The sequence below is a fragment of the Pectinophora gossypiella genome, chromosome 16, assembly GCF_024362695.1.
Source record: "Pectinophora gossypiella chromosome 16, ilPecGoss1.1, whole genome shotgun sequence".
Taxonomy (NCBI): Eukaryota; Metazoa; Arthropoda; class Insecta; order Lepidoptera; family Gelechiidae; genus Pectinophora; species Pectinophora gossypiella.
In genome coordinates this window covers 12,287,964-12,312,350 of record NC_065419.1, presented here as the reverse complement: position 1 = coordinate 12,312,350, position 24,387 = coordinate 12,287,964, and the positions used below count along the sequence as shown (strand labels likewise).

General features: G+C 39.2%; 1 protein-coding gene across 1 annotated transcript; it reads left to right on the top strand.

The window, feature by feature from the left end:
• Nucleotides 1–338: 338 nt before the first annotated feature.
• LOC126373860 (graves disease carrier protein-like) lies at nt 339–24,352 on the top strand. Its single transcript, XM_050020209.1, has 6 exons — nt 339–842; nt 1,112–1,338; nt 16,298–16,486; nt 18,071–18,227; nt 18,546–18,687; nt 21,014–24,352. Exons 1-6 carry the CDS (start codon nt 779–781, stop codon nt 21,189–21,191), a joined length of 957 nt encoding a protein of 318 aa, XP_049876166.1. The 5' UTR covers nt 339–778; the 3' UTR covers nt 21,192–24,352.
• Nucleotides 24,353–24,387: the final 35 nt, after the last annotated feature.

Below are 24,387 nucleotides of genomic sequence, written 5' to 3'. Positions count from 1 at the left end.
CATATTGACATTGACAGAAAGTCTGACAGAAACTAGAGTGGCAAAGTTGCCGTACTCGAATTATAATTTGACTAGGACCAAGTAATTTTAAAATAATTCGAATAATATAGATTTGAAAAAGAGTGGTTGCAAAAGAAAATGTGGTTAAAAAATATTGCAGTTATTATATATAATTAGTTTACTTAGCATCTTTGTATAATTTAGAGTAAAATTCTATGTGAATTCATTCAGTAAAAATAACGTTACTCAATAACAATAAAATGATTAATCAAATCGACTTGAATCGAATCGAGTAGGCGATAAATAATTTTCGTCGTTATCAAAATAGGTTTCAACTTTCATGTTTCTGACTGGTTATGACATTTGAGCGCTAATATTTTAATGTAAATTAGAAAAACATTTGTAAATGATTATGTTTTGTGAAAACCTATTATAATATTTGAGGAATTCGAAGAATTGAAAGTTAAAACGTCAATGAGCGTTTAGTCATTCAGTGCGGCGCGGCGGGCGACGGACGATACTACGCTCGTCCACTCGCCAGTGTCGGAAGCAAAAGTATTCGTGTCTTCAAAGGTGAAAGTAGCGGTAATGTCGCGTTCTAAATACCCGAGTAATGTTTAACGGCGGCTGCTCCTCCTATAGTGAATTAATTAAATATTTCTAAAAGTGTACTATGGACTGTATATTTTCTTTTATAATAGTGCAAATGTTTGGGAATACAGTATTGTGAATATAATAGAAAGTTTTGCCGTTAATAAAAGGACATAAGTAAACAAAAATGGCACTGAAAATGGAACAGAAAAATGATCTTGATTTTATACTGAAGAATTTGTTGGCTGGAGGTAAGGAAATACTTTTTTAAGTGATATTTTAAATAATTATTGTTATAGCTTTTCTATAGGATTTGCCAAATTAAAGTAAGATAGCAACTTTACAGTTACATTTAACTTGAGAAAAGTAACATAAACAAGAGCAGTAACAACATAAAAGAGACATGATAACAATTTATTAATTAAAACTATTCTGACACAAATTTTTCTTTAAATTAAAAAAAAATAAAGATATAGAGATATCCATATTTTATATTAATACTAGTTTTTAAATACTTTAGGAGTAGCAGGAATGTGTGCAAAGACAACAGTGGCACCACTGGACCGCATCAAGATCCTGTTGCAAGCACAGTCATCACATTACAAGCACCATGGAGTCCTCGGAGGCCTAAGTGCCATTGTCAAGAAAGAGTCCCTCATAGCTCTCTACAAAGGCAACGGTGCTCAGATGGTCCGGATTTTCCCATACGCCGCTACACAGTTCACTAGTTTTGAGATTTATAAAAAGGTAAGTGTCTTTACAATACAATACAATACAAATACACTTTATTGCACCAAAATAAAAAAGAAATAATACCTCCCCCAAATGTGGTTGTTACCAGAAGCTCCGACACTACCGAAGTGCAAGTAGACGGCATTGATATTCTTCTGAAGTTTCTTATACTAAAATGTTTTTTTACAGTGTAAAAATACTTTTATCACGCGTTTATTATGTATTTAGTCACTATTACAAAGTTTGTTTTTGTACGTACCTAACTTTGAATAATTCATTATGTTTCTGCATAATATTTTACATTGTAATGAAATGAAAAATTATAGTTTCAAGTTTAATAATTTGTATAACTAACAATGGCAAAATGAAAACTTGAGTAGGTAATCTATTAACATTAATTTCGTAAAACCAAAACTGATAACTATCTTTATAATATTTAGTTAAATATCAATTAGGCTGCAGGTACAAATCAATTAGGCTGCAGGCACCCCGGACACTTCATACAAACAACCTCACACAGACACACACACGTGCGTCTTTGTGGGTGACGTCTGACGCCATACAATTGAAGACTAAAGTAAGACTATTAGGGGTAAACCTAGCTCATACAATTCAAGTCTAAACTATGTTCGAGGGGAGGTCAGGTAAACCTCGATCAGACACTGGTGAGGAGCGGAGAGTTGCCGTTCTATTATTTGATATTCTATTCCAATAGTTTACTGACTACTGATCTGACCTTGATTTGACCACACCTGTATTTGTTGACATGACTGACCTAGTGAATGCCTATTACAAAATCTGCACAAGTTCGCGTCTTGCAAAGAAATTTGTATACCTATTACATTGAAGCTATGTTGGTAGCATTAAATAGAGGAAGCAAAAGAAGTGTGTCAGGATTGAAGCAAATGGATTTCCATAGTCTCTGCTTGCCCCGGTGGGAAATAGGCGTGAGTACGTATTTAGTATTTTATTAGTATGTATTTATGTATACATTTGTATGTCGTTTCGCCTCACTTTCTTTTGTATAGAGTTGATCAAAATATTTCATGTTAAAAGTATTTTATTTTTTACCCCTCTTAACAACCTTCGTGGTCCAGTGGTTGCGCGTTGGGCTCACGATCTCCCCGGGTTCGAATCTCAGTGGGGACATACCACAAAAATGACTTTGTGATCCCTAGTTTAGTTAGGACTGATTACAGGCTGATCACCGTCCGAAAATAAAATGATCCGTACTTCGGAAGGCACGTTAAGCCATTGGTCCCGGTTACTAGTTACTACATACTGACGTAAGTAAGTAGTCGTTACGTGAGCCAATAATAACCCTGACACCAGAGTTGATGAGGTTGGTGATCCTCACAACCCACACGATAGGAGAACCACTTATTTTATACTCCGTGAAAAACACGTGGAGGTAAGCACCTTAAAAAATAACCAGTTTCTGATGTGATTTCTTCTAAGAAAACGACGACAATTTTTTCCAACTATTACTAGGTTTTGTTAACAACAATTAATATCTGAATGCGATTTTTCAAAAGGGCGCTTACCTATGTGGTTTACTAAGCTAATCTAAATCAAATCAAATATACTTTATTGCGCAGATCTAAATTCTCCAAGACTCGATATTTTTCTTTTTTGTCTACTAAAGGTGATATTAATAAACTAATCTCAGCTTCGAGACTGCCCTCAAGATCATGTCAATGTGACAGTTCTTATATAAAAACAGGGACTTGAGCATGGTCTTGGGGGCAGTGTCAGCTGAGATTAGTTTATTAATAACCACCCTAAGGCGTCCAAGATTAAAATTCTAAAACTTTTGCTCTTTGGTTGTACCTACCTGCTAAACTACTTGTTATTATACTGTCGACCAAATCAAACTTATTTATTTTGGAGATAACGTATCATTTACGATTTCACCTATATTGCTCGTATACCTACATACCTACTGCGTGCCTAATTTCGTTATCAATATTTTAGTAAATAAAAAGTAAGTTGAAATGTTATATATATCGCAGCCTGCCTGCCCTGAGAATTGCATTCTGAAGTTCTTCAACATAGCGAAGGCATTTTCGAAACAGGAAGACTTATATTCAACTGCGTCACCGCTTTTCAACAAGTGTGATAACGATCAAGTGCTTATTCAGAACCTGCGAGCGACAAACATAAAGTTTGGAGAGAGAATCCATAACTTTTATTCTATTTTCATTGTTTACCCTAAACTTATTCTTATCGTGTGGGTTGTGAGGTGGAATACCAACCTCATCAACCCTGGTGTCAGGGTTATTAGTGAGCCGCCAAAGGCCCCTGACATGGCTCATGTAACGACTACATACTTACATCAGTAAGTAGTAACCGGGACCAACGGCTTAACGACTTCCGAAGCACGGATCATCTCGCTTTCGGACAACCAGGTGATCAGCCTGTGTTGTCCTAACCAAACTAGGGATCACAAAGTGATTTTTGTGATACATATCACACCGGGATTAGTACCCGGGACCTCCTTGTGCATGTGTTTCCTCTTCTGTCATTATAACTAACCGTCTCGGCCTTCAATTACCTACGAGGGGAGGTCAAAAAGTTCGCGGAATGGAGGGGTTGGAGGGGGTTGGTTTGCTCGTACAGGTAGCCGCTAGTTGCACACCTCATTAACAGTATATGTACCAAGATTGAAGCAAATCGGGTCATTAACGTTTGAACTATCGACCAGCAAACAAGTGAATCGGGAAGAACTCAGCGAATATGGAGAAAATTGAACACCGCGCCGTCATTAAGTTCCTCACCAAGCAAGGAAAATCCGCTCAGACGATTTTTCAAGAGCTGTTAGCAGTTTACGCGGACTCTGCCCCTGGTAAAACCATGGTTTACAAGTGGCATAGTCTTTTCAAGCAAGGAAGAGAGTCGATTGAAGATGACCCCCGCTCCGGACGGCCCATTGAGGCCACCACACCGGAAATCATCGAAAAAGTAGAGAAACTTGTATTAGAAGATACCCGCTTGAAGAAGAAGCAGCTTGCAGCAATGGTCGGTGTATCCGAAACAAGTATTTTAAATATCCTACATCAACATCTTGGGATGACTAAGGTCAGCGCAAGATGGATTCCAAGAATGCTCACGCCACTTCAAAAAAGCGAGCGTGTCGAGTGTTCTCGCCAGTTTTTAGAGCTCTGTGGAGAGAATAAGGAAGAAGTTATGGCCCGGATTGTTACTGGAGATGAAACCTGGGTTCACCACTATGAACCTGAGTCGAAGCAAGAGTCGATGCAGTGGCATAAAAAAGGCACACCTCCTCCAAAGAAGTTTAAGGTGTCACAATCGGCCGGAAAGATCATGGCCACTATTTTTTGGGATACAGAAGGTATTTTGCTGATTGATTATAAAGATCGTGGTGTGACTATAACGGGACATTACTACGCTTCTTTACTGGATAGATTGAAAGAGGCTATCAAGGAAAAAAGAAGAGGAAAGCTGTCAAGAGGTGTGCTCCTTTTGCACGACAACGCACCCGTCCACACGTGCCATGTTGCGACGGCTGCCATTCACCGATGCGGGTTCGAAAAATTAAACCACCCGCCTTACAGTCCAGACTTGGCCCCCAGCGATTATAATTTGTTCCCAAAAATGAAAAAGGAACTGCGTGGACGAAAATTTGGCGATGATGAAGAAGTCAAGTCTGCAATTTCGGCCTATTTTGACAGCAAAGAGAAATCTTTTTTTTATGATGGAATAAACAAATTATTTGATAAATCCGGAAAATGTGTTAAGGTTAAGGGAGAATATATTGAAAAGGAAAAATAGTTTCGTGTTTAATTTCGACCCCCTTCCCCCTCATTCCGCGAACTTTTTGACCTCCCCTCGTACTTGGGGTCGACTTTGTATGCCAAATCACTATCACTCGATCCACTCCTGTTATTTCTGCATATCCTGGGATGTCTATCGTAAACTGGCGTTTGTCATTGGATAACATTCAACCAAGTTTATTTATGGTTGATTCCTGGTAGTCTGGCAAAAATTTTTGCAGAGCAATAAGGCCGCCAATTGTGCTGTAATACTTGTGTATGTTATAAAATGTTTCTTGTATGTGTGATGAATTGTAAATTACAAGACATCACACCACATCAGGACCTTTTGCTTTTCTTGGTGGAGTGTGACTGGAACAAAGAAATTAGAAGGAAATTATTCCATCAAAATCTGCATGGAGGAGAGATTGGATGCCTTCTGCCAGATCTAGTATCCACTACGGAAAAACTTGTATATAAATACCGTACTGTGCAAAAGTATAGAACGGAAAATAATTTAAAAAACACAAAAAATTTCATGAATTTTCCGACAGGAAATTCCACTTGCTATCAACTCAAGAATCATTCAATCAAGGACATCCCGCAGTATTCATTACGATGTCACTGACACCCTGTATTAATGAATACATAGTAGCTCCTTAAACTCATTATCTTATGGATCTCTTCTAACCGACATTGTACTAACAAACTATTATCTTTCTAAAAATATCTGTGTAGACAAAATACTGAATGGCAACACGTGCCCTTAGACTCAGTCGAATACTTCCTATCGCTTATCGATATGGAACTACGGAACAAAATGTACCTACCTACTCGACAATCAAATCAAAAATATTATTTCTTAATATCACAAGTATTTTTATGCCAATAATTTATAACGACTAAACAACACACATTCGGCCTCCGTGGTCCAGTGGTTTGTCGCTGTGTTCACGATACGGAGGTCCCGGGTTCGAATCCCGGTGGAGACAAATCACAAAAATCACTTTGTGATCCCTAGTTTGGTTAGGACATTACAGGCTGATAACCTGATTGTCCAAAAAGTAAGATGATCCGTGCTTCGGAAGGCAGGTTAAGCCGTTGGTCCCGGTTACTACTTACTGATGTAAGTACGTAATCGCTACATGAGTCATATCATATCAGGTTTATGGGGTTGGTAATCCACCTCACAACCCACACGAAAGAAGAACACACATTTTACATAAACTTACGCCTATTTCCCATTGTGGTAAGCAGAGATTATGGAATTCTATTTGTTTCGATCCTGGTTACTTCTCTTGCTTGCTCCACATTCATCAATCGTTTCATACACGCACGCCTTTTTTAAGGAGATGCCCAATTTGGTCAATGCACATCCTTATAAAACTTCATCTGCCAGTCCTACCAACATAACCTTCGCCTTAAACTTACGATTAAATAAATTGAAAGAGATTGTATATCCCTATTCCTCCCCCCATCCTTAAAGGTTTTTTTTTGTTATGGTTAATAATTATAAAACCTACCAATCACAAACGTACCTAATACCACTCGGGACTTCTACCTGGTAACGCCTTAAACGTATCGCGTAAAAAGTAAATCCCCTGCGTTATCCGCTTCCGGTAACTGAGCTGTTTTCTCTTCGAGTTGAAAGGTCAGACAGGCAGTTGATTCTGTAAAAAAGCGGACCTGTCAAATCTTCAGTAAGGCTAACATGTGCAACGTGATAAAATTTTGTCACGGTCATTTTATCGATTCTGACGATATAATTATGTCGTTTTGGCGATTGGTGCTAACATGTGAAATGTGAACCCAAAAAAGTCATGTCGTTCTGTCAAAATACGAACAAAATCACGTGCACGCATGTTACGGAAATAAACTTGTATTTAGTGGCATAAAAGTATTTAATCATTTGCCAAATTGTATTAAATCACTCTATGATGATACTCAACTCTAGGATGGTACTCAATTTGAAAGAAATCTAAAGGAATGGCTAGTGGATAAGTGTTTTATGGCTTGCATGAGTATTTCGGCTTAACGTAGTGAATGTGTCGGAGTTTTATTGTTAAGTTTAAATTACCTACTAAATCTATTGTACCTCCTAATATTGTACGGTCACGAGCATTAATATGTATACACTTTGGTACCATGTCACATTTACTTTTTTGACAAATTGAACTGTAAGTCTTACTAAATGTCGAATATAGTGCGACGACAGAGTCCTAAAGTGAGTACATTATATTGCTCGTGACTGTACGACCGTAAGGGCAAACTGTTGATACCTTCTAAAATGTAACACCCATTGTACAAAGTTAGACAATAAACGATTATCTTATCTTATGGATTTCGACAAAATTTATTGATTCGATGGATAATTTTATCATATTGCGCATGTGAGCCCTGCTGGTTAGGTAAGCGGACCCTATGAAAACGGGATAACGCAGGGGATATGATGATTGCCTTCCGGTAGTCAAGTACCTACGAATTAAAAATACCCGCAAAACTATGCCAGGATCGTTCTATGTATAGTTTCTTGTAGCGGTCGCATCTCTCTCGCCCTTGGCATTAGTTGACGAAAGATCAACAAATTCAATGGCAATAGTTCAAAGTCCACTCTCTATAAGTCTAAAGTACATAAACATCATACCTAATATATGTGTGTAGTTACACACTCGCTCCCGTCCAAATTCCCCACTCTATTTTTGAAATCGACCTTTGAACCGTAAGAAACTCGAAGCAATTTATATATTTTTTTTACCTTTGATGGGTTTGCTCTTGGCCCCAGACATGCCCGAAGGCATTGACGAGGCCTAAAATGGAGCGTGCTCGCCCAGAAGGTGCCTGTTCACTCTGGCCTTGAAAGCACCCGGGTTATATGCATTCGGAAATACAGGAGACTGCAGAGAATTCCACTGCTTATTGCATTTATTATTATAAACATTACATTATTTATTGTACATTTCTCTGCAGAAATGTAATGTTGAGCCTTTACCGCATTAGTATTTTATCAATACTGTAATGTTAAAAAATAGTTTTATGAATATATAAATATTTCTTTTTGTGAAGACAATTTCAAAATTGCTTATTTTTTATTTTTTCAAAAAGACGCTTATACGTAGGACTTGTCTCTAGAAAGCGACAATATGGAAACCTTTTCAAAGTCCAAATGCGTCAGAAACAGACGTCAATGCTAATCTTTTACACATAAAAGATGATCTCTACTCTTTGTTGAAGCTGTTGTATTATTTTGGAGATACCTATTATGCAGACTCAACAATGGAACACATTTTATTTATTTTATTTTTTTTTATTTTTTTTTATATTTTTTTTACAAAGGTATCGTAACGAATCTTAATAGGAGACATGTTCTTCTTATCGTGTGCGTTGTGAGGTGGAATACCAACCTCATCAACCCTGGTGTCAGGGTTATTATTGAGCCGCCAAAGGCCCCTGACATGGCTCATATAACAACTACATACTTACATCAGCAAGTAGTAACCGGGACCAACCGTTTAACATGCCTTCCGAAGCATGGATCATCTTACTTTCGGACAATCAGGTGATCAGCCTGTAATGTCCTAACCAAATTAGGGATCACAAAGTGATTTTTGTGATATGTCCGCACCGGGGCCTCCAGATCGTTGGACCACTGGACCACGGAGGCCGTATAGAAGACATAATAACGCGCTATTTGCGAATGACAATTTTGGGTTTTGCTCACAGCTCGGTTGTACTGCCTATCAGCCCGACTGGACCAGTCTCACCGTTAATCGGCACACATTTGTTCACATTAATACCTTCTTTATTACGTAGACTCGCGTGTTGAGACTTAATCAATTATGCTATTAGGTATAACCCGTCCGAATCATCTAGTTGCCTGCTATATGCAACTTCTTTGACAAGGGGAGACTAGTCAATTCGCAAGGGGTATAGAAGATGGGGTTCCGCTTGGTAGATGTCGGCATTTTGCCGATGTGGTTGATTGGATACTTATTTGTGTTTATTGTTCTTCCTATAGCAGTTAATACATCGTATAACGACCAAGATTGCAAGGTTGATGTTTCTTTTGTGCAATGTTTTGTCTGAGGGGGAAAATTAATGTAGCTACATACTTATTAGCGTACTGACCGTACGTATGTCGTACAAGTTGTCTAGGAAGTCATGTTTTGTTTTGAGGGAGTTTCCAAGCAACGTTCCTCAAAAATAATATAGATAGCGTTGTACAGATTTTTCTTCGTTTAACCATCTAATTTCATGGATAACAGACATGCATGTTTTATCTTTGTTTTTGGGTATAAATGATGACTCTTATTACACCAAGGTACAATTACATCTTCCATCCATTATTATTCTGATCAAAATAAAGAGAAGCAATATAGCGACATAATTATATACAAAACGTCACCCAAATATCAAGCAACAATGATTTTTATATATATTGGCAGACAGAAGCATACATAAAACTAATTGTTGCTCGATATTTGGATCACACACATTATGTATAGAATGATGTTGCTACGTTTATTGCTTATCTTTATTTTGATCAGAATAATAATGGGTGGAAGTTGTAATTGTACGTTGCTGTAATAAAAAAGGGTCATCATTTATACCCAAAAACAAAGATAAAAGATGCATATGTCTGTTATCCATGAAATTAGAAGTTTAAACGAAGAAAAACTTAACAACGCCATCTATCGTGTTTTGGGCAACGCCGATTGGAAAGTCCCTCATTTTTACGTGAAATGAAATTATTTGAAAGAAGTCGAAGTTTTGTTGAGGACATGAAATTCAAAATGGCGGTTACGCGCTGTTCACTGTAAAGCAACGATATGTTTATATCTTTCTCTTGGGAGTTTGTTTACGATCGTCAATAGTATGAACGGCGAATTAAATGAATTATAAAGATTACAATAATATTAACAAAATGTTGGCAAGTAGGTCATTACGTCACGAGGTTACGCGTAGCTACTTTAATGCATATTCATTATTCATCAATGTCTATTAAAATCACCGCTGATATCACGAGTGCTTGTGCATTATGCTATTTTAAAAACTTGTATTTGCGATAAAAAATATAGCTGCGGTGCGAACGGAATGAAACTTGTTCATTTTCAGAGAACACTTTTTGAAAACATAGAGAGAAAACCTACATTCTCGAGAAATACGTTTCGAAACGTTCGAAGGTATGTGACCTAACCTGTATTGGGCTGGTTTCCCCAAGGAAAGGTCAGACAGGCAATCGCTTCTGTGAATATACCGGATCTGTCAAATCATCAGGTTATGTACGCGGACCCTGTGAAAATGGGCAAACACTAGGGAGATAATGAATTTTTGAATATCAAGGTTCTAGGTATTTTAAATCTATTATAAAATCTTACTACTACATCGGCCACCGGCATCAGGTAACGGCCTCCGTGGTCCAGTGGTTTGAGCGTTGGGCTCACGATCCGGAGGTCCGGAGGTCGGAGGAGGAGGATTTTCAGTTCCATAGTTTTGCGACGGAAAATTCCACTTGATATTAAACACACACACACACACACACAGAATCATGTTCTGAATCATCCCCCTCAGTATTCGTTACGATGTCTCTAACACCCTGTGTTAAAAAATAAAACATTAATTGGCTGACATAAATACTTACAAACAAACATAAATACTTAGCATTACTCGTTATGCCCAGCATGTCAGAAAATACATTTAAATTACTATCACGTATTGTATGCTGGCAGGTTAGTTAGCACCTAGTTATTACAAAGGCCTCACAGCGTTCATCATCACTACATAGTATAAAACAAAGACGCTTTTTCTGTCCCTATATCCCTATGTACGCTTAAATCTTTAAAACTACGCAACGGATTTTGATGCGGTTTTTTTTAGTAGATAGAGTGATTCACGAGGAAGGTTTATATGTATAATAACATCCATTAAATAGTGGAGAAATACTTTTATTTTTGATTTTTTTAATGTGATGTCGTAAATAATTTATTTTTTTCCTTAGCATTGCACCCGAGCGAAGCCGGGGCGGGTCGCTAGTTGTATTTATACTTTGTTTACGAAATAATCATCATCTCCTTTTGATATTATCTCTAATATCATCTAGCCTGTAAGATCCCACTGCTGGGCAAATGCCTCCCGTTCTTCTTACCATTTTCCGCGGTCTTGTGCGTACTCCGGCCAGTCCCTCCGGCAAGCGTCAAAGTCGCCACGCCATCTCTTCCGCAGTCTACCATGACGCCTGTACCCGTCATGAGGCACCCAATGCGTGACGATCCGTGCCCACCGCTCAGGGTGCATGCGACAAACATGTCCGAACCAATCCCATATTATTTCAAAAGTTTACTTATTTATGTGACATTTACACACACTAGAAGAAAACAAAATGTATTCATCTTATTTTTTTTCGCAATGCATCGTAAGCTTCACCATAATGTCATCATCATGATCATTGTCTTAGCAAGGTTGCCGCAACTGATGACACCAGAGCGTGTTGACAGAAGACGTCTCTACTATGCGCGTACGCAACACCCATGTCGGACTTGCGTAGGGCTGCCGACTAACAAAAAATAATAAATAATAAATTATATTATTAATAATAAACTACACACTGCGCTCCAAAACGCGTATCACTGATGTAGGGAAAAAGTCCGCCAGACTGAAGTGGGACTGGGCCGGACACGTCTGTCGGATGCATCCGGAGCGGTGGGCACGAGTCGTTACCCACTGGATACCTCAGGGCGGGCTTAGAAGTCGAGGCAGACCGCGTAAAAGATGGTGTGACGACCTCAATGCTTATCGCAAGGATTGGCCGGAGATCGCGCAAAGTCGAGAGGAGTGGAAAAATCAAGGGGAGGCCTTTGCCCAGCAGTGGGATCGTATAGGCTAAATAAGATAAGGAGATTAATAATAAATAATAATTTTGATGTTACTTGTTTTTCTTCTTTTTCTTGTGAGTTGTAAGGTCGATGACCGAGCTCACTAACTCATTATATAGCTTAGCGTGACTTTTGACGTGACTTATTGTACATTTGCTTCAAATGGCATCAACTACTTAGCCGAAGATATAAAAATATTTGTATGTGAACTTTAAACCGGTTTCATTTTTATCGAATATAGGTAACACATATAAGATAAGAACGTAATGATTTTCTCGTTATAAATTGTAATGAAATGTAAATAAATAAAATTTTCGACAAATTCGATAAAACCTGGCAACCCTAGCTTATACAAAGTAGGACGGATGACCAGGCCAGTTTCACTTGCTACAGCCCTACGTTCCTTTTTAGGACTTACTTACGAAATACATCGTCCAACTTTGAATAAATATTTACTGGGATCAAACTGGCCTTTAAACAAATATAAAAAAATCTATATTCGTCTTAAGGAACTTTCAGATAAACTTCTTATAGACAAAACAAATGTGACCTAATTTGTATTGGGCTGGTTTTCCCTTCGCGGGATGGAAGGTCAGACAGACAGTCTCTTCTGTAAAAAACCGGACTTGTCAAATCTTTAGGTTAGGTAAGCGCCTTTTTGAAAAACTGCGTTATGAAATGAAATAAATTATTTTATTTCAGACCTACATCCATATTTGTCGTTGTTGTTTGTATTTGTTTGTTTGTCGGTGTGTGTTGTTTGTTTGTTGTTGTTGTTGTGTGTTTGTTTGACGTTACGAACCTCGCAGTACACAGGCTAGATTCAATCCAGGTTCTAGCCTCACTTGTATCCCGAACGTAGATGAGGTCCGGGTTGCTCTATGCATGCTATACAGTATTTAACTTACGTCCACAGTCCCTATTAGGATAGACAAAGCAAGTCGAAAATGGTGCTAATTCCTGTAAATACCATCTAATTTTATTTTAAGTTATATCTGTAAATTACCTTATCCGCCGAAAAGGAAAGGGACGGGTAATCGACAAACATAAAATTTATGGAACACACGTCAATTTTAAGCACAAATCTAAAACAACCGTCTAAAAATTTTACATTGGCCAATAATCCGACAGAATTAAGTTGACAGCATACGTCAGACGGTTTGCATACCAGCGAGATACTGGTATGCAAACCGTTTGTCGATGTTCTTCCTAAAATTAAGAGCTAGCAATCATCCGTCCCTTCCCTTTTCGGTGGATAAGAGAATGACAGGTATAACTTAAAGTAAAATTAGGAGGTGTCTGGTTTTAATGGTTGTCTCTACTCTATGACGAGCGGTTGCCATACAACCATAAAGTTGAAGTTGAAGTGTCTGCAGGAATCGGGGCCAATGTAAATACTAGATTTTATGCATGTTTAATTGTTTCCCTATCTATTATTAAACTAAACGACCAGTTCAGTACAATTTATAATCGTCTCAGTGCGCGGTAAGAATTATATCTGTCAAGGTACGTAAGCTAGTGTTGGACGTTTATGAGCATAGTGATGTATCAGTTGATATTAGGTCGATCGATTCTTTTCTATCTAACAGTATATACCTACTTGAGTTTTCATCATCTTTGTCGGAATTTAACAAATTAGATAGTCACAAGACACACCCACTGTCGTGAGACTGAAATTTACGATCCTCGTTTATTTATATGACACAGTGACAAACCTATCGTTAATAATAATTCATAATGTTAGGCTCATAACAGAGCCGTTGCTAGTCACCTATACTTTACTAACCAAATTTTGATTTTGTTTTCATAGCACTGACCCCTGCTTAAGGAAACTCACAAACAAACCCATAAGAACGAAAAATACGCAGGACTCGTAGGAATCTTTTCGGTTTGACAAGAGCTATTGGTTCAAATCCTTTGCTAAGATTGACTACCTAAGTATATGAAGCCTTCCTTTACCTACACGCACCATATACACATAAGGCATGCGATATGTGTACCGTTGTCTTACAGTGAAAACCAAATAAGCGCCCATTTGAAAATCACATTTTGATGTGAAGACCACAATTTTTTACCTGGATTGAAACTAGCGTGTCTATTGCGAGATTTTGTTAACAAAAATCACATCCGAATGATTTTTCTTAAAGGCGCTGATGTGGTTTTTATAAGGCTACGGTAGGTGTGATGTTTCACCGGAAGACACAACTACACAACTTACACAATAATAATTGTGCGATTCCTGATTCTCTTAATATCAATCAAATCTACATTGTTTTTGAATAAGAACAAAAATAGTAAATGGCCCCGATTCCTGCAGACACCTCCTAATTTTATTTTAAGTTACACCCGTCATTTTCTTATCCGCCGAAAAGGAAAAGGACGGATGATTGACAACTGCTAATTTTAAAACGAATTAATAACCCGGGCGAACTAAATGGCATCTCGCTGATATGCAACCCGTTTGACGTCGTCGTTATTGTCTGTCGGGTTATTGGCCATTATAAAATTTTGGGAGGGCTTTTTAAATATCAGCCTATATTTGACGTGTGTTCCATAAATTTTATGCCTGTCGATTATTACCCGTCCCTTTCCTTTTCGGCGGATAAGAATATGACAGGTGTAACTTAAAATAAAAAATACTAGATGGTGTGTACTGGAATCAGCACCAAGTTAAGTTATGCCACTCTTATTACTTGGGTAGGTATAACATAAGCACTCGACTATATCCCAAATAGGGTAGTCATAGATACTGTTGACGACAGGTCGACATGGCAATCAGGGAATGAGGTGAGCCGCGGAGGCGGGGTCGCCCCGCACACCCGCACAGTCCCCGCGGCGTCTTAGTCTTAGTGTCGCACGAGTCCGTATCGACCGCGTTTATCGATTATAATCTCGCTCACATAATTTATTACTATTGTGTTTTAAAAATGGCTGGCAGGCTAATGGTTTTAAATTGGGAAGATTTTATTATAAAAGTCGGAGATACCAGTGACGAAGATTCTTTAAGTTTTTGTAGCGATACGTTAGATGATTCAGATGAATAAATATTAACTTAAATGATAACGTGGTATTATTTTATTCACATTTTGTTACATACATAATAAAATATATCGATATTGAAAACGTCACATCACTAGAGAATTGCCATGTCGTCTACAGTACATCCATGGCAAGATGAACTAAATTCTCAAACCTCACCGAGCTTTCTGTTAGTCCGACGTGATAGGCGGTGAGCGTATTCTCTCTCTCTCTCTCTCTCTTTATTTAAGAGCTGCGCTCTTGTCGGTGGAGTAATCGCCTTCATTACTCCATAGATAGGGCGTGTAAAACGGTGGATGCCCCAATCGCCATCCGTTCCGCAGTACACCGACCAATTTCTCAATCGGTGATGTTCTAGCTAGAGCCCTACCAGAATCCATTTCCTCGGCCTCCAACTAGTACTGATACTGGTGAGCGTATTACGTAGGTATGAATTAGTCGGAAAATGGCTACCGAGTCTGAAAAAAACTAATTTGCATCCACTTACAGCGGCCCTGGCACATCGACAATATTTGCACATCATTTCTCGCTAAACATTCTGCTTTGCTTCATGGCTTCATAATATTTACCGATTACTAATACTATGCATGTTATCATGATTTTGTGGTTAAAGGATTATATATAAGGACGTTATTCATATAACGTTAATAGGTATAATGATAGTAATTGTAAAGTAATCAGTGAACCACCTATTCAAACACACGTGCAAGTATCTTTGGATGCATAATATAACAATGATCTCTTCTTCTATCGTGTGGGTGTGTGGTGGATTACCAACCCCATCAACCCAGGGTTGCTATTGAGCCGCCAAAGGCTCCTGACATGGCTCACGTAACGACTACTTACTTACATCAGTAAGTAGTAACCGGGACCAACGGCTTAACGTGCCTTCTGAAGCACGGATCATCTTACTTTCGGACAGTCTGATGATCAGCCTGTAATGTCCTAACCAAACTAGGGATCACAAAGTGTTTTTCGTGATATGTCTCCACCGGGATTTGATCCCGGGACTCCGGATCGTGAGCTGAACGATGATGTTCAACAATGATCTAATAATTCGTAACATAACAAAGTATCTAATGTATGACCGGGTGAAAGCCTTCAGCGCTCCCCATTTGTCCGGCCAAGTAGTTAATGCCATCTGCGGCAAACCTACAAAAGATTAAATGTATACGTATTTACAAAACGGTTCGGATGCTGTTTTAGAAAACCTGCTTAACGAATGTATTTGTTTATAGTTTATAATATCCACTGACATCAGTGGAGTTGACCAAGTGTTTTCTCTCGTTCCAGTACTTAAGCCGGCTGCACGTGCCGTGGTTCCAGCACGGTGACAAGTTCGTGGCGGGCGCGGCGGCGGGCGTGACCGCGGTCACGCTTACCTACCCCCTGGACACCATACGGGCGCGCCTTGCCTTCCAGATCACCGGCGAGCACAAGTACACCGGCATCCTTCACGCAGCTGCCACTATGTTCCGCACGGTTAGTCTCTTCTTACAAACTCAACTCTTCTCTAAGTAAATCTGGTATATTTCGTGGTTGACTTTGCTAACTGACGTCATCATCATCATCAGCCCATTAACGTCCCCGCTGCTGGGGCACGGGCCTTCCCTATGGATGGGTAGGGAGATCGGGCCTTAAACCATCACGCGGGCCCAGTGCGGATTGATGGTTATTAACGACTGCTAATGCAGCCGGGACCAACGGCTTAACGTGCCTTCCGAAGCACGGAGGAGCTCGAGATGAAAACTTTTTTTTTGTGGACACCCATCCTATGACCGGCCTTTGTGAAAGTTGCTTAACTTCAACAATCGCAGACCGAGCGCGTTAACCGCTGCGCCACCGAGCTCCTCAACTAAGTGACGTACTTGTCTGTAATTTTTTGCTAAAGTCATATGTCTTCTTGCCAATAGGCTAGTTTCCAACTAGTCAAATCAGTTACTTTTTACTAAACGTCAAGACACGAAATTACTATGGAATTTCTATGAATAAGCAACCTGTGACGTCATTGAAAAATGTGACAAAATTACACACTTATTATTACATATTATTTCTTTATTAAAATTCATAAATAAATTAAACAAACATAAATAAAACATAAACAGCCTATATACGTCCCACTGCTGGGCACAGGCTTCCCCTCAATCAACCGGAGGGAGTATGGAGCATACTCCACCACGCTGCTCCAATGCAGGTTGGTGGAGGTGTTTTTACGGCTAATAGCCGGGACCAACGACTTAACGTGCCCTCCGAAGCACGGAATCATCTTACTTTTTCGGACAATCCGGTGATTCAAGCCTGAAAAGTCCTTACCAAACAAAGGACAGTCTCACAAAGTGATTTCGACAATATCCCCATCGGGAATCTAACCCGGACCTCCAGATTGTGAGCCTAACGCTCTAACCACTGCACCACGGAGGCTGTTAGATCAATAATTACTTAGCTTAATGTAGGTATTTCATATACGTAGTTACATACATACATAAACTCACGCCTATTTCCCACCGGGGTAAGCAGAGACTATAGAATTCTATTTTCTTTGATACTGACACCTCTCTTGCTTCCTCCACATTCATCAATCGTTTCATACAGGGACTATGCGCACATTCAGCTTTTATAAAATAACAAATATTTAATGGTGCCAATTCCTGTAAACATCATCTAATTTTATTTTAAGTTATATCTGTCATTTTCATATCCGCCGAAAAGGAAAGGGACGTGTAATCGACAAGCATAACATTTATGGAACACACGTCAATTTCAAGCACAAATCTAAAACAACCGTCTAAAAAATTTTTCGTCTAAAGAATTATGTTGACAGCACACGTCAAATTGTATGCATACCAGCGAGATACATTTTTGATTCGCCCGGGTTATCCATTCATTTACTCATTCTTTCTAAAATTAAGAGCCGTCCCTTTCCTTTCGGTGGATAAGAAAATGACAGGTATAACTTAAAATAAAATTAGATGGCGTCTGCAGGAATTAGCACCAATATACATATGTATAGCTCTCCTCGCTAGGATAAGAGTACATGTGAACTGATCCTTGTTTGGTGTATTCCAGGAGGGTGGTATCCGCGCGCTATACCGCGGCTTCGTGCCGACCATGGTGGGCATGGTGCCCTACGCCGGCTTCAGCTTCTACTGCTTCGAGTCCCTCAAGTTCTTCTGTATGAAGTACCTGCCCACCACGCTCTGTCGGAAGTGCGAGAGAAATACTGGTCAGTAAAAAAACGTCAGTAACCCACACGCAGCGCTAAACGCGCTCGGTCTGCGATTGTTGAAGTTAAACAACTTTCGCAAAGGCCGGTCATAGGATGGATGATCACAAAACAAAAGTTTTCATCTCGAGCTCCTCCGTGCTTCGGAAGGCACGTTAAGCCGTTGGTCCCGGCTGCATTAGCAGCCGTAAATAACCACCAATCCGCACTGGACCAGCGTGGTGGTTTAAGGCCCTATCTCCCTATCCATCCATAGGGAAAGCCCGTGCCCCAGCAGTGGGGACGTTAATGGGCTGGTGATGATGATGATACGTACAGGTGGGCTGGTGCTGACGGTGCCGGGCAAGTTGGTCTGCGGCGGGCTGGCGGGCGCGGTGGCGCAGTCCGTGTCGTACCCGCTGGACGTGACGCGGCGCCGCATGCAGCTCGCGTGCATGGACCCGCGCACTGAAAAGTTTGGGTAACGTTGCGCATGCGCATCCTAATTTTTTTCTTAATTTTTCTTGTAGTTTGGAAAAGATTGTAGTACGTACGGGTGTTAGCTGTAGGTAATTCTATGGTGCACTAGCAAACTATTACACTGAAATACAACTTAATATTGGCCCTGATTCCTGCAGACACCTCCTAATTTTATTTTAAATTATACTTGCCATTTTCTTATCCACCGAAAACGAAAGCGCCGGATGATTGACAGTTGTAAATGTTAAAATAAATTAGTGAATGAATGGACCCGGGCGAATCGAATAGGCCTTTCGCTGTTTGTGTCCCGTTTGACGTGTGCTGACAGCTTAATTCGTTCGGGTGATTGGCCAATGTTAAATGAGGTTGTTTTAATTTCTGCATAAAATTGACGTGGGTTGACATAAATTTTATGCCTGTCAATTACCCCTTTCATTTTATGCGGATAAGAAAATGACAGGTATAACTAAAAATAAAATTCGATGGTGTCTACTGGAACTAGAAATTTTAGTTTGTATTTAGAATAATGCTCAGTATTAGCCAGTATATTAAATGCTAGTATACAATATGTACTTACTAACACTATAAACTCTCTAGAGTCTATAATGGAGTATTATAATGCTTTAATGTAAAATAAACTATCGCCACGCTATGATGGCCGTTTGATTTTATATGGAAGATATAAGTATGACCCCAACAGAGGAGCTCGGTGGCGCAGCGGTAAACGCGCTCGGTCTGCGATTGTTGAAGTTAAGCAACTTTCGCAAAGGCCGGTCACAGGATGGGTGACCACAAAAAAAAAGTTTTCATCTCGAGCTCCTCCGTGCTTCGGAAGGCACGTTAAGCCGTTGGTCCCGGCTGCATTAGTAGTTGTTAATAACCACCAATCCGCACTGGGCCCGCGTGGTGGTTTAAGGCCCGATCTCCCTATCCATCCATAGGGAAGGCCCGTGCCCCAGCAGTGGGGACGTTAATGGGCTGATGATGATGATCTCGCCTGATGATGGATGTGACCGAAGATGGTGCAATAAGGTGCAAAAGTCCAATCAATTTCTTGCAAAGTAATAAATTAACTGGTTAAACTTAAGACCTCCTGGTTACATGACGTTTCTGCTACAAAAACATAAATTTTATAATTATGACAACTAATGGTTCATAATTTCACCACTGTTTACAAATAATTCGCTAGGCTCAGTGACTGAACTTTTGCTCTTTGATTGAACTTACTTACCTAAGAAACCTTCCCTGTCGTGTTGACATAATAAAGAACAGCGATTTGTTCCTTTAAAATCAAACCAAATATACTTTAACGTAGGAATAAGTAAGACGAAACTTGATAAACGGGATAAACGTCAAAACGGCCATAATAAGATGACGTTAGTTTAGGTTAGAGTATTATAATGGTAATGCTTTACTGTAATTAATATGACAATTACTTTTATTACATGACTGCACTTGGTGTTGGGCACTCACAGGAGGTTGGTTATTTTATTTATTATTTTCGTCTTTTTTTTAGCAAACAAAATATTTTATATTAAATTTTTATTTCTATTCGTACTAAGTACTAACTGTGTTTTATAGATTTCGCGACTTATTTTTACATACCTTAGATATTTTTTTCCAATGACTAAACAAAGGGGAATGTATTGGTAAATAGATTTTTTTTATTATTTTTTTTATTTTACTTTTCTAAAAATAATACCGTGTTTCACTTGCGATAACCACAAGAAAGAGCTAGAACCTAGTGTTCCATTGACAAAAACTCGCCAATCTATAAACGCCGTCTAGAGTAACTTGGCGCGAACTTTTTATTTTTTAAATGTCGGGTTTACCACAAACATTCATGTTTAATGTGCCCATAAAAGAAAAAACTGTTTAAGTAGCAGGTAATCAAAAGTGAACCCAGCTTTCAAATAATACGATTTAACTTTTTAACACAGCTAATATAATTTTCTACTTGCAGCCACTATTGATACGAAGTCCAAATATGGATATGATGAACCTTATGGTGATAAGGGATCAGCCTATCGCCCATAACATTAGTCCATCATGTTAGAGGACACAATCCCTCTGTCGGTTTTTACGACATGCCCGGGAAGACAAGCAGCTGAACGTGTTCTATGTTTTTTTATTTGCTCCCAGAACAGCACAGAAGCAACAACAGTGGCTGCAAGTTGTCTTTGATAACTTGTGGCTCTGCCTACCCCATTAGGGATTACGGGCGTGAGTTTATGTATGTATGTATGTAATATAATTTTCTAAACATTGTTTAGGCTAGACCCTCTTTCTTTTTAAAATACCCCTCTAACACGAGCTCTTCCCCACAGCATGGGCATGGTCCAAACCCTGACCCTGATATACCGGGAGAATGGCGTAGTGAAGGGTCTCTACCGGGGGATGTCTGTCAACTACATCCGCGCCATCCCCATGGTGGCCACGTCCTTCTCCACCTACGAGCTGATGAAGCAGCTGTTACAACTCGACACTGGCATGAAGGTCGCATAGGGGGGGACAGAGGAGTCCTATCGCTGGAATAGTAGTTAGCAAAAGAGGGCCTAGCCAGGATAACGCTAACGCTTAGCATGAAATTGACATAAGAACGTACAAAAAGAACGCTACGTATAGAACTGTAACTCTCCGCCCCCCACCAATTCGTATCGGGCGCTGACCTCACACCCTCTGGGACTTATTTTAGTCTTAAATGGCCGCAAGCCGCTAAGGAGTAAGGGAGAGAGCGCGCGACCTGTCTCGCTCTCACCTACGCATTAGGCGTATATATTAGGGAATTTTTTTATGGAGTGTCAGGTGTGTGGTAGTACATAAACTGACGAATTGACATATCCTTACATCCGTTTTATATATTTCCATTGGTTTAACTGCGCGCGCATCTGTGTGACATCTGACGCCCATACGATTGAAGACTAAAGTAAGACCGAGGGGGTGAGGAAAACTTTGCTCAGTTGCCCGTTTTGTTCGGGTAAACGTTGTTGAAGCGTTAACGTTAAAGCGCATGCGTCTTGGCTACGCCCCCAGGGGTCTTATTTTCTACATCCAACATCTATCGCAAACTCAAAAGTCTTCGAAGGCATTCACTACTGGAACAGTCATGAGCGCTGAGGACCCGCTATCTTCTCTCGTGTGGGCCAAAGACCCTGCTAAGTGAAAATTTTATTTGGTTGATAATTCATCCGTAAACGGCTTGAAATTGTGATAGATATTGAAGTTAGACAATAAGATCCCAAAATATTGTAAGGAAAATGAAAAGACGTACTTACAGGGCTGATTTTGCACTCATTATAAATGGCACAAAGTTATTCTTCAATGATGGATAAGCAAACCGCAAACCGTTGTAATAAATTACTTATAAATTTATAACAGACCCTACACATGGTGGTGCACCAAAATTTTAGCCCTGATTAGTTTATTCTATAAATACTTTGTTTTATTTAATGGACAATGTTTCAGACGGACTGTCAAAAATCTGTGTGGTTCAACCCTTAGAACCCTATATAGGTGTTTCTAAGGGTTGAACCACATCTGACCGCACGGAATCGCATTTTAGCGTCCGAATGAACTTTCGGTTTCAATATGTTTCAGTGCTAAATTGAGGTTTCGATTTCGGCAGAAACTACGACCGAAACTATGTTCAAAGGCCAGAATGTTGTACGGCCTTCAGGAGAGACAGGCGTAGTGAAGGATGACATGTCGATTAGACTATGCTTACGTATAATTTCCCCAATTGATTATCATAATTTATTGTCTCGTTCATTTGACCACAGTGTATATAGCGTGCGACAGTATGCTGCATTTGCTTACGCTTTTTTTTCCGTGTTGCTATTTTTCTCGCTCTACCAAATGACGCTTCTGAGTGACAAAACAGGATAGAAGCATAGGCAAGTGCGATGCGATATTAAGATAGAAGAAGATATTATATTCAAAGTATTAGATATTTGATAGTAGTGCCTTCTGTGTTTACTTTTAAAGTAGACCGCTAAAACTGGGAATACATTAGGTTACGGACTTTTTGGACATTAAACCTCCACTCAAACAGCGACGTACATACCACAGCACAGTATCATAGAATATGGAATAATAATACGGCATTACGGTCACGAGCATTAATATGTATACACGGTACCATGTCACATTAACTTTTTTGACAAATTGAACTGTAAGTCTCACTAAATGTCACATATGTTAGTGCGACAGAGTCCTAAAGTGGGTACATTATATTGCTCATGACTGTACATCAAAGTACTCAGTGGTATGAAACGCATGGTTTGTGTCTGCTTACCGTGAATGTTGTACTATTTCACAAATATACTTATGACATATTAAAGTGGTAGGAACATCGTACCGGTGCGAAATGTTACAACGTTCACCTTTGAGTAAGTTACATGCCCATAAATATTGGTTTTTGTTGCCTAATGAATATTTCTTTTTTACCAGCTTTAAACTTAAAGACAGTTGTTTGTATAAGTCTTTATAGCAATCTTTAAAAGACAGTATAATTTAAACATCTAAAGTAGTTTAATTGACTTTGTTTTTAAATGCTGTAATGCGTATTTTATATATGACTTTGTAGGGTGGGCTTAGCTCAGGATAGAAAAAAAAGGTTGAAAGGGCGAAGGGAGCGCGCCACGCGCACGTCCGTACAAGTGTGAGCAAATAGTTCATAACTTTGCACTCCACTCCTCCGCAAACCTAACGAAGCACGGAGCTCCGCGAAAATATATGAAAAAGTCGTCTTGCGTGTTATAACTTACAGGACAAGAAGTCGAATATCGACTGACACGCAAGGAGATCCCCCTTATCACAGGAAAGCTAAAAACCTCAGTATGTTCGGCTATTTATCAAAAAATACTTTTGTACGCAGTATTTTACGAAAAGTAATGGTAAAATTGCAGCCTATCACATAAAATATACATTGCCGGTAAAGTGGTTATGGAATTTGAGAGCAGTAGAGCTACCGTAGTTATCTGTTTGCAGGAGTAGAATTAACAGAGTGGGGTTAAACCGGCGATATTTCTCATACAAAATGCGCGTTAGGGTTTTTCCAACCTCTTTCTTCTATTCCGTGGGCTACAGCTCAGCGAGCTTAGCACCTTAAGCACGCGACTCTTTCTCGCCGCGATAGAGATCATCTGTCTTTTTCTATGCAGTACTGTGAGAGAGTGACGGGTGATGTATGTCGAGGCGAGAAAGAGTCGCGCGCTTACGGTGCTAAGCCCGCAGGTATGGCTATAAAATTATAGCTTTTCACTTGTGTATCTCGCGGCTCAATAATAAAATTAATTAGACATGACAAGATTATTTATTACTGTGAAGTAATGTCTGATATTTTTATATTTATTTATGTCACAAAAATGTGGGACAAGCCCCATCTGTCGTAGTGTTATTATTAGCTAGTAGGGAAACATTCATTCCATTTAATATATAATTATTAGAAAATACAAATTACTGTTGATATTATATTTATTTGTATTTATTTTCTTTTCCGCATTATCATTTGTTTTTTTTTGAGGAATTATACAATTTTACTTTGTAATTTTATTTGTGCAGGGAACAACATAGGTATCAAGTACCAAAGATACTATATTATATAAAATGGTCACATTACGGAAATGAAGGAAATGGTATTATGAATAAAATATTTTTATATCATACATTGTCGTTTATTTTAACTATCCAAACCAAACAT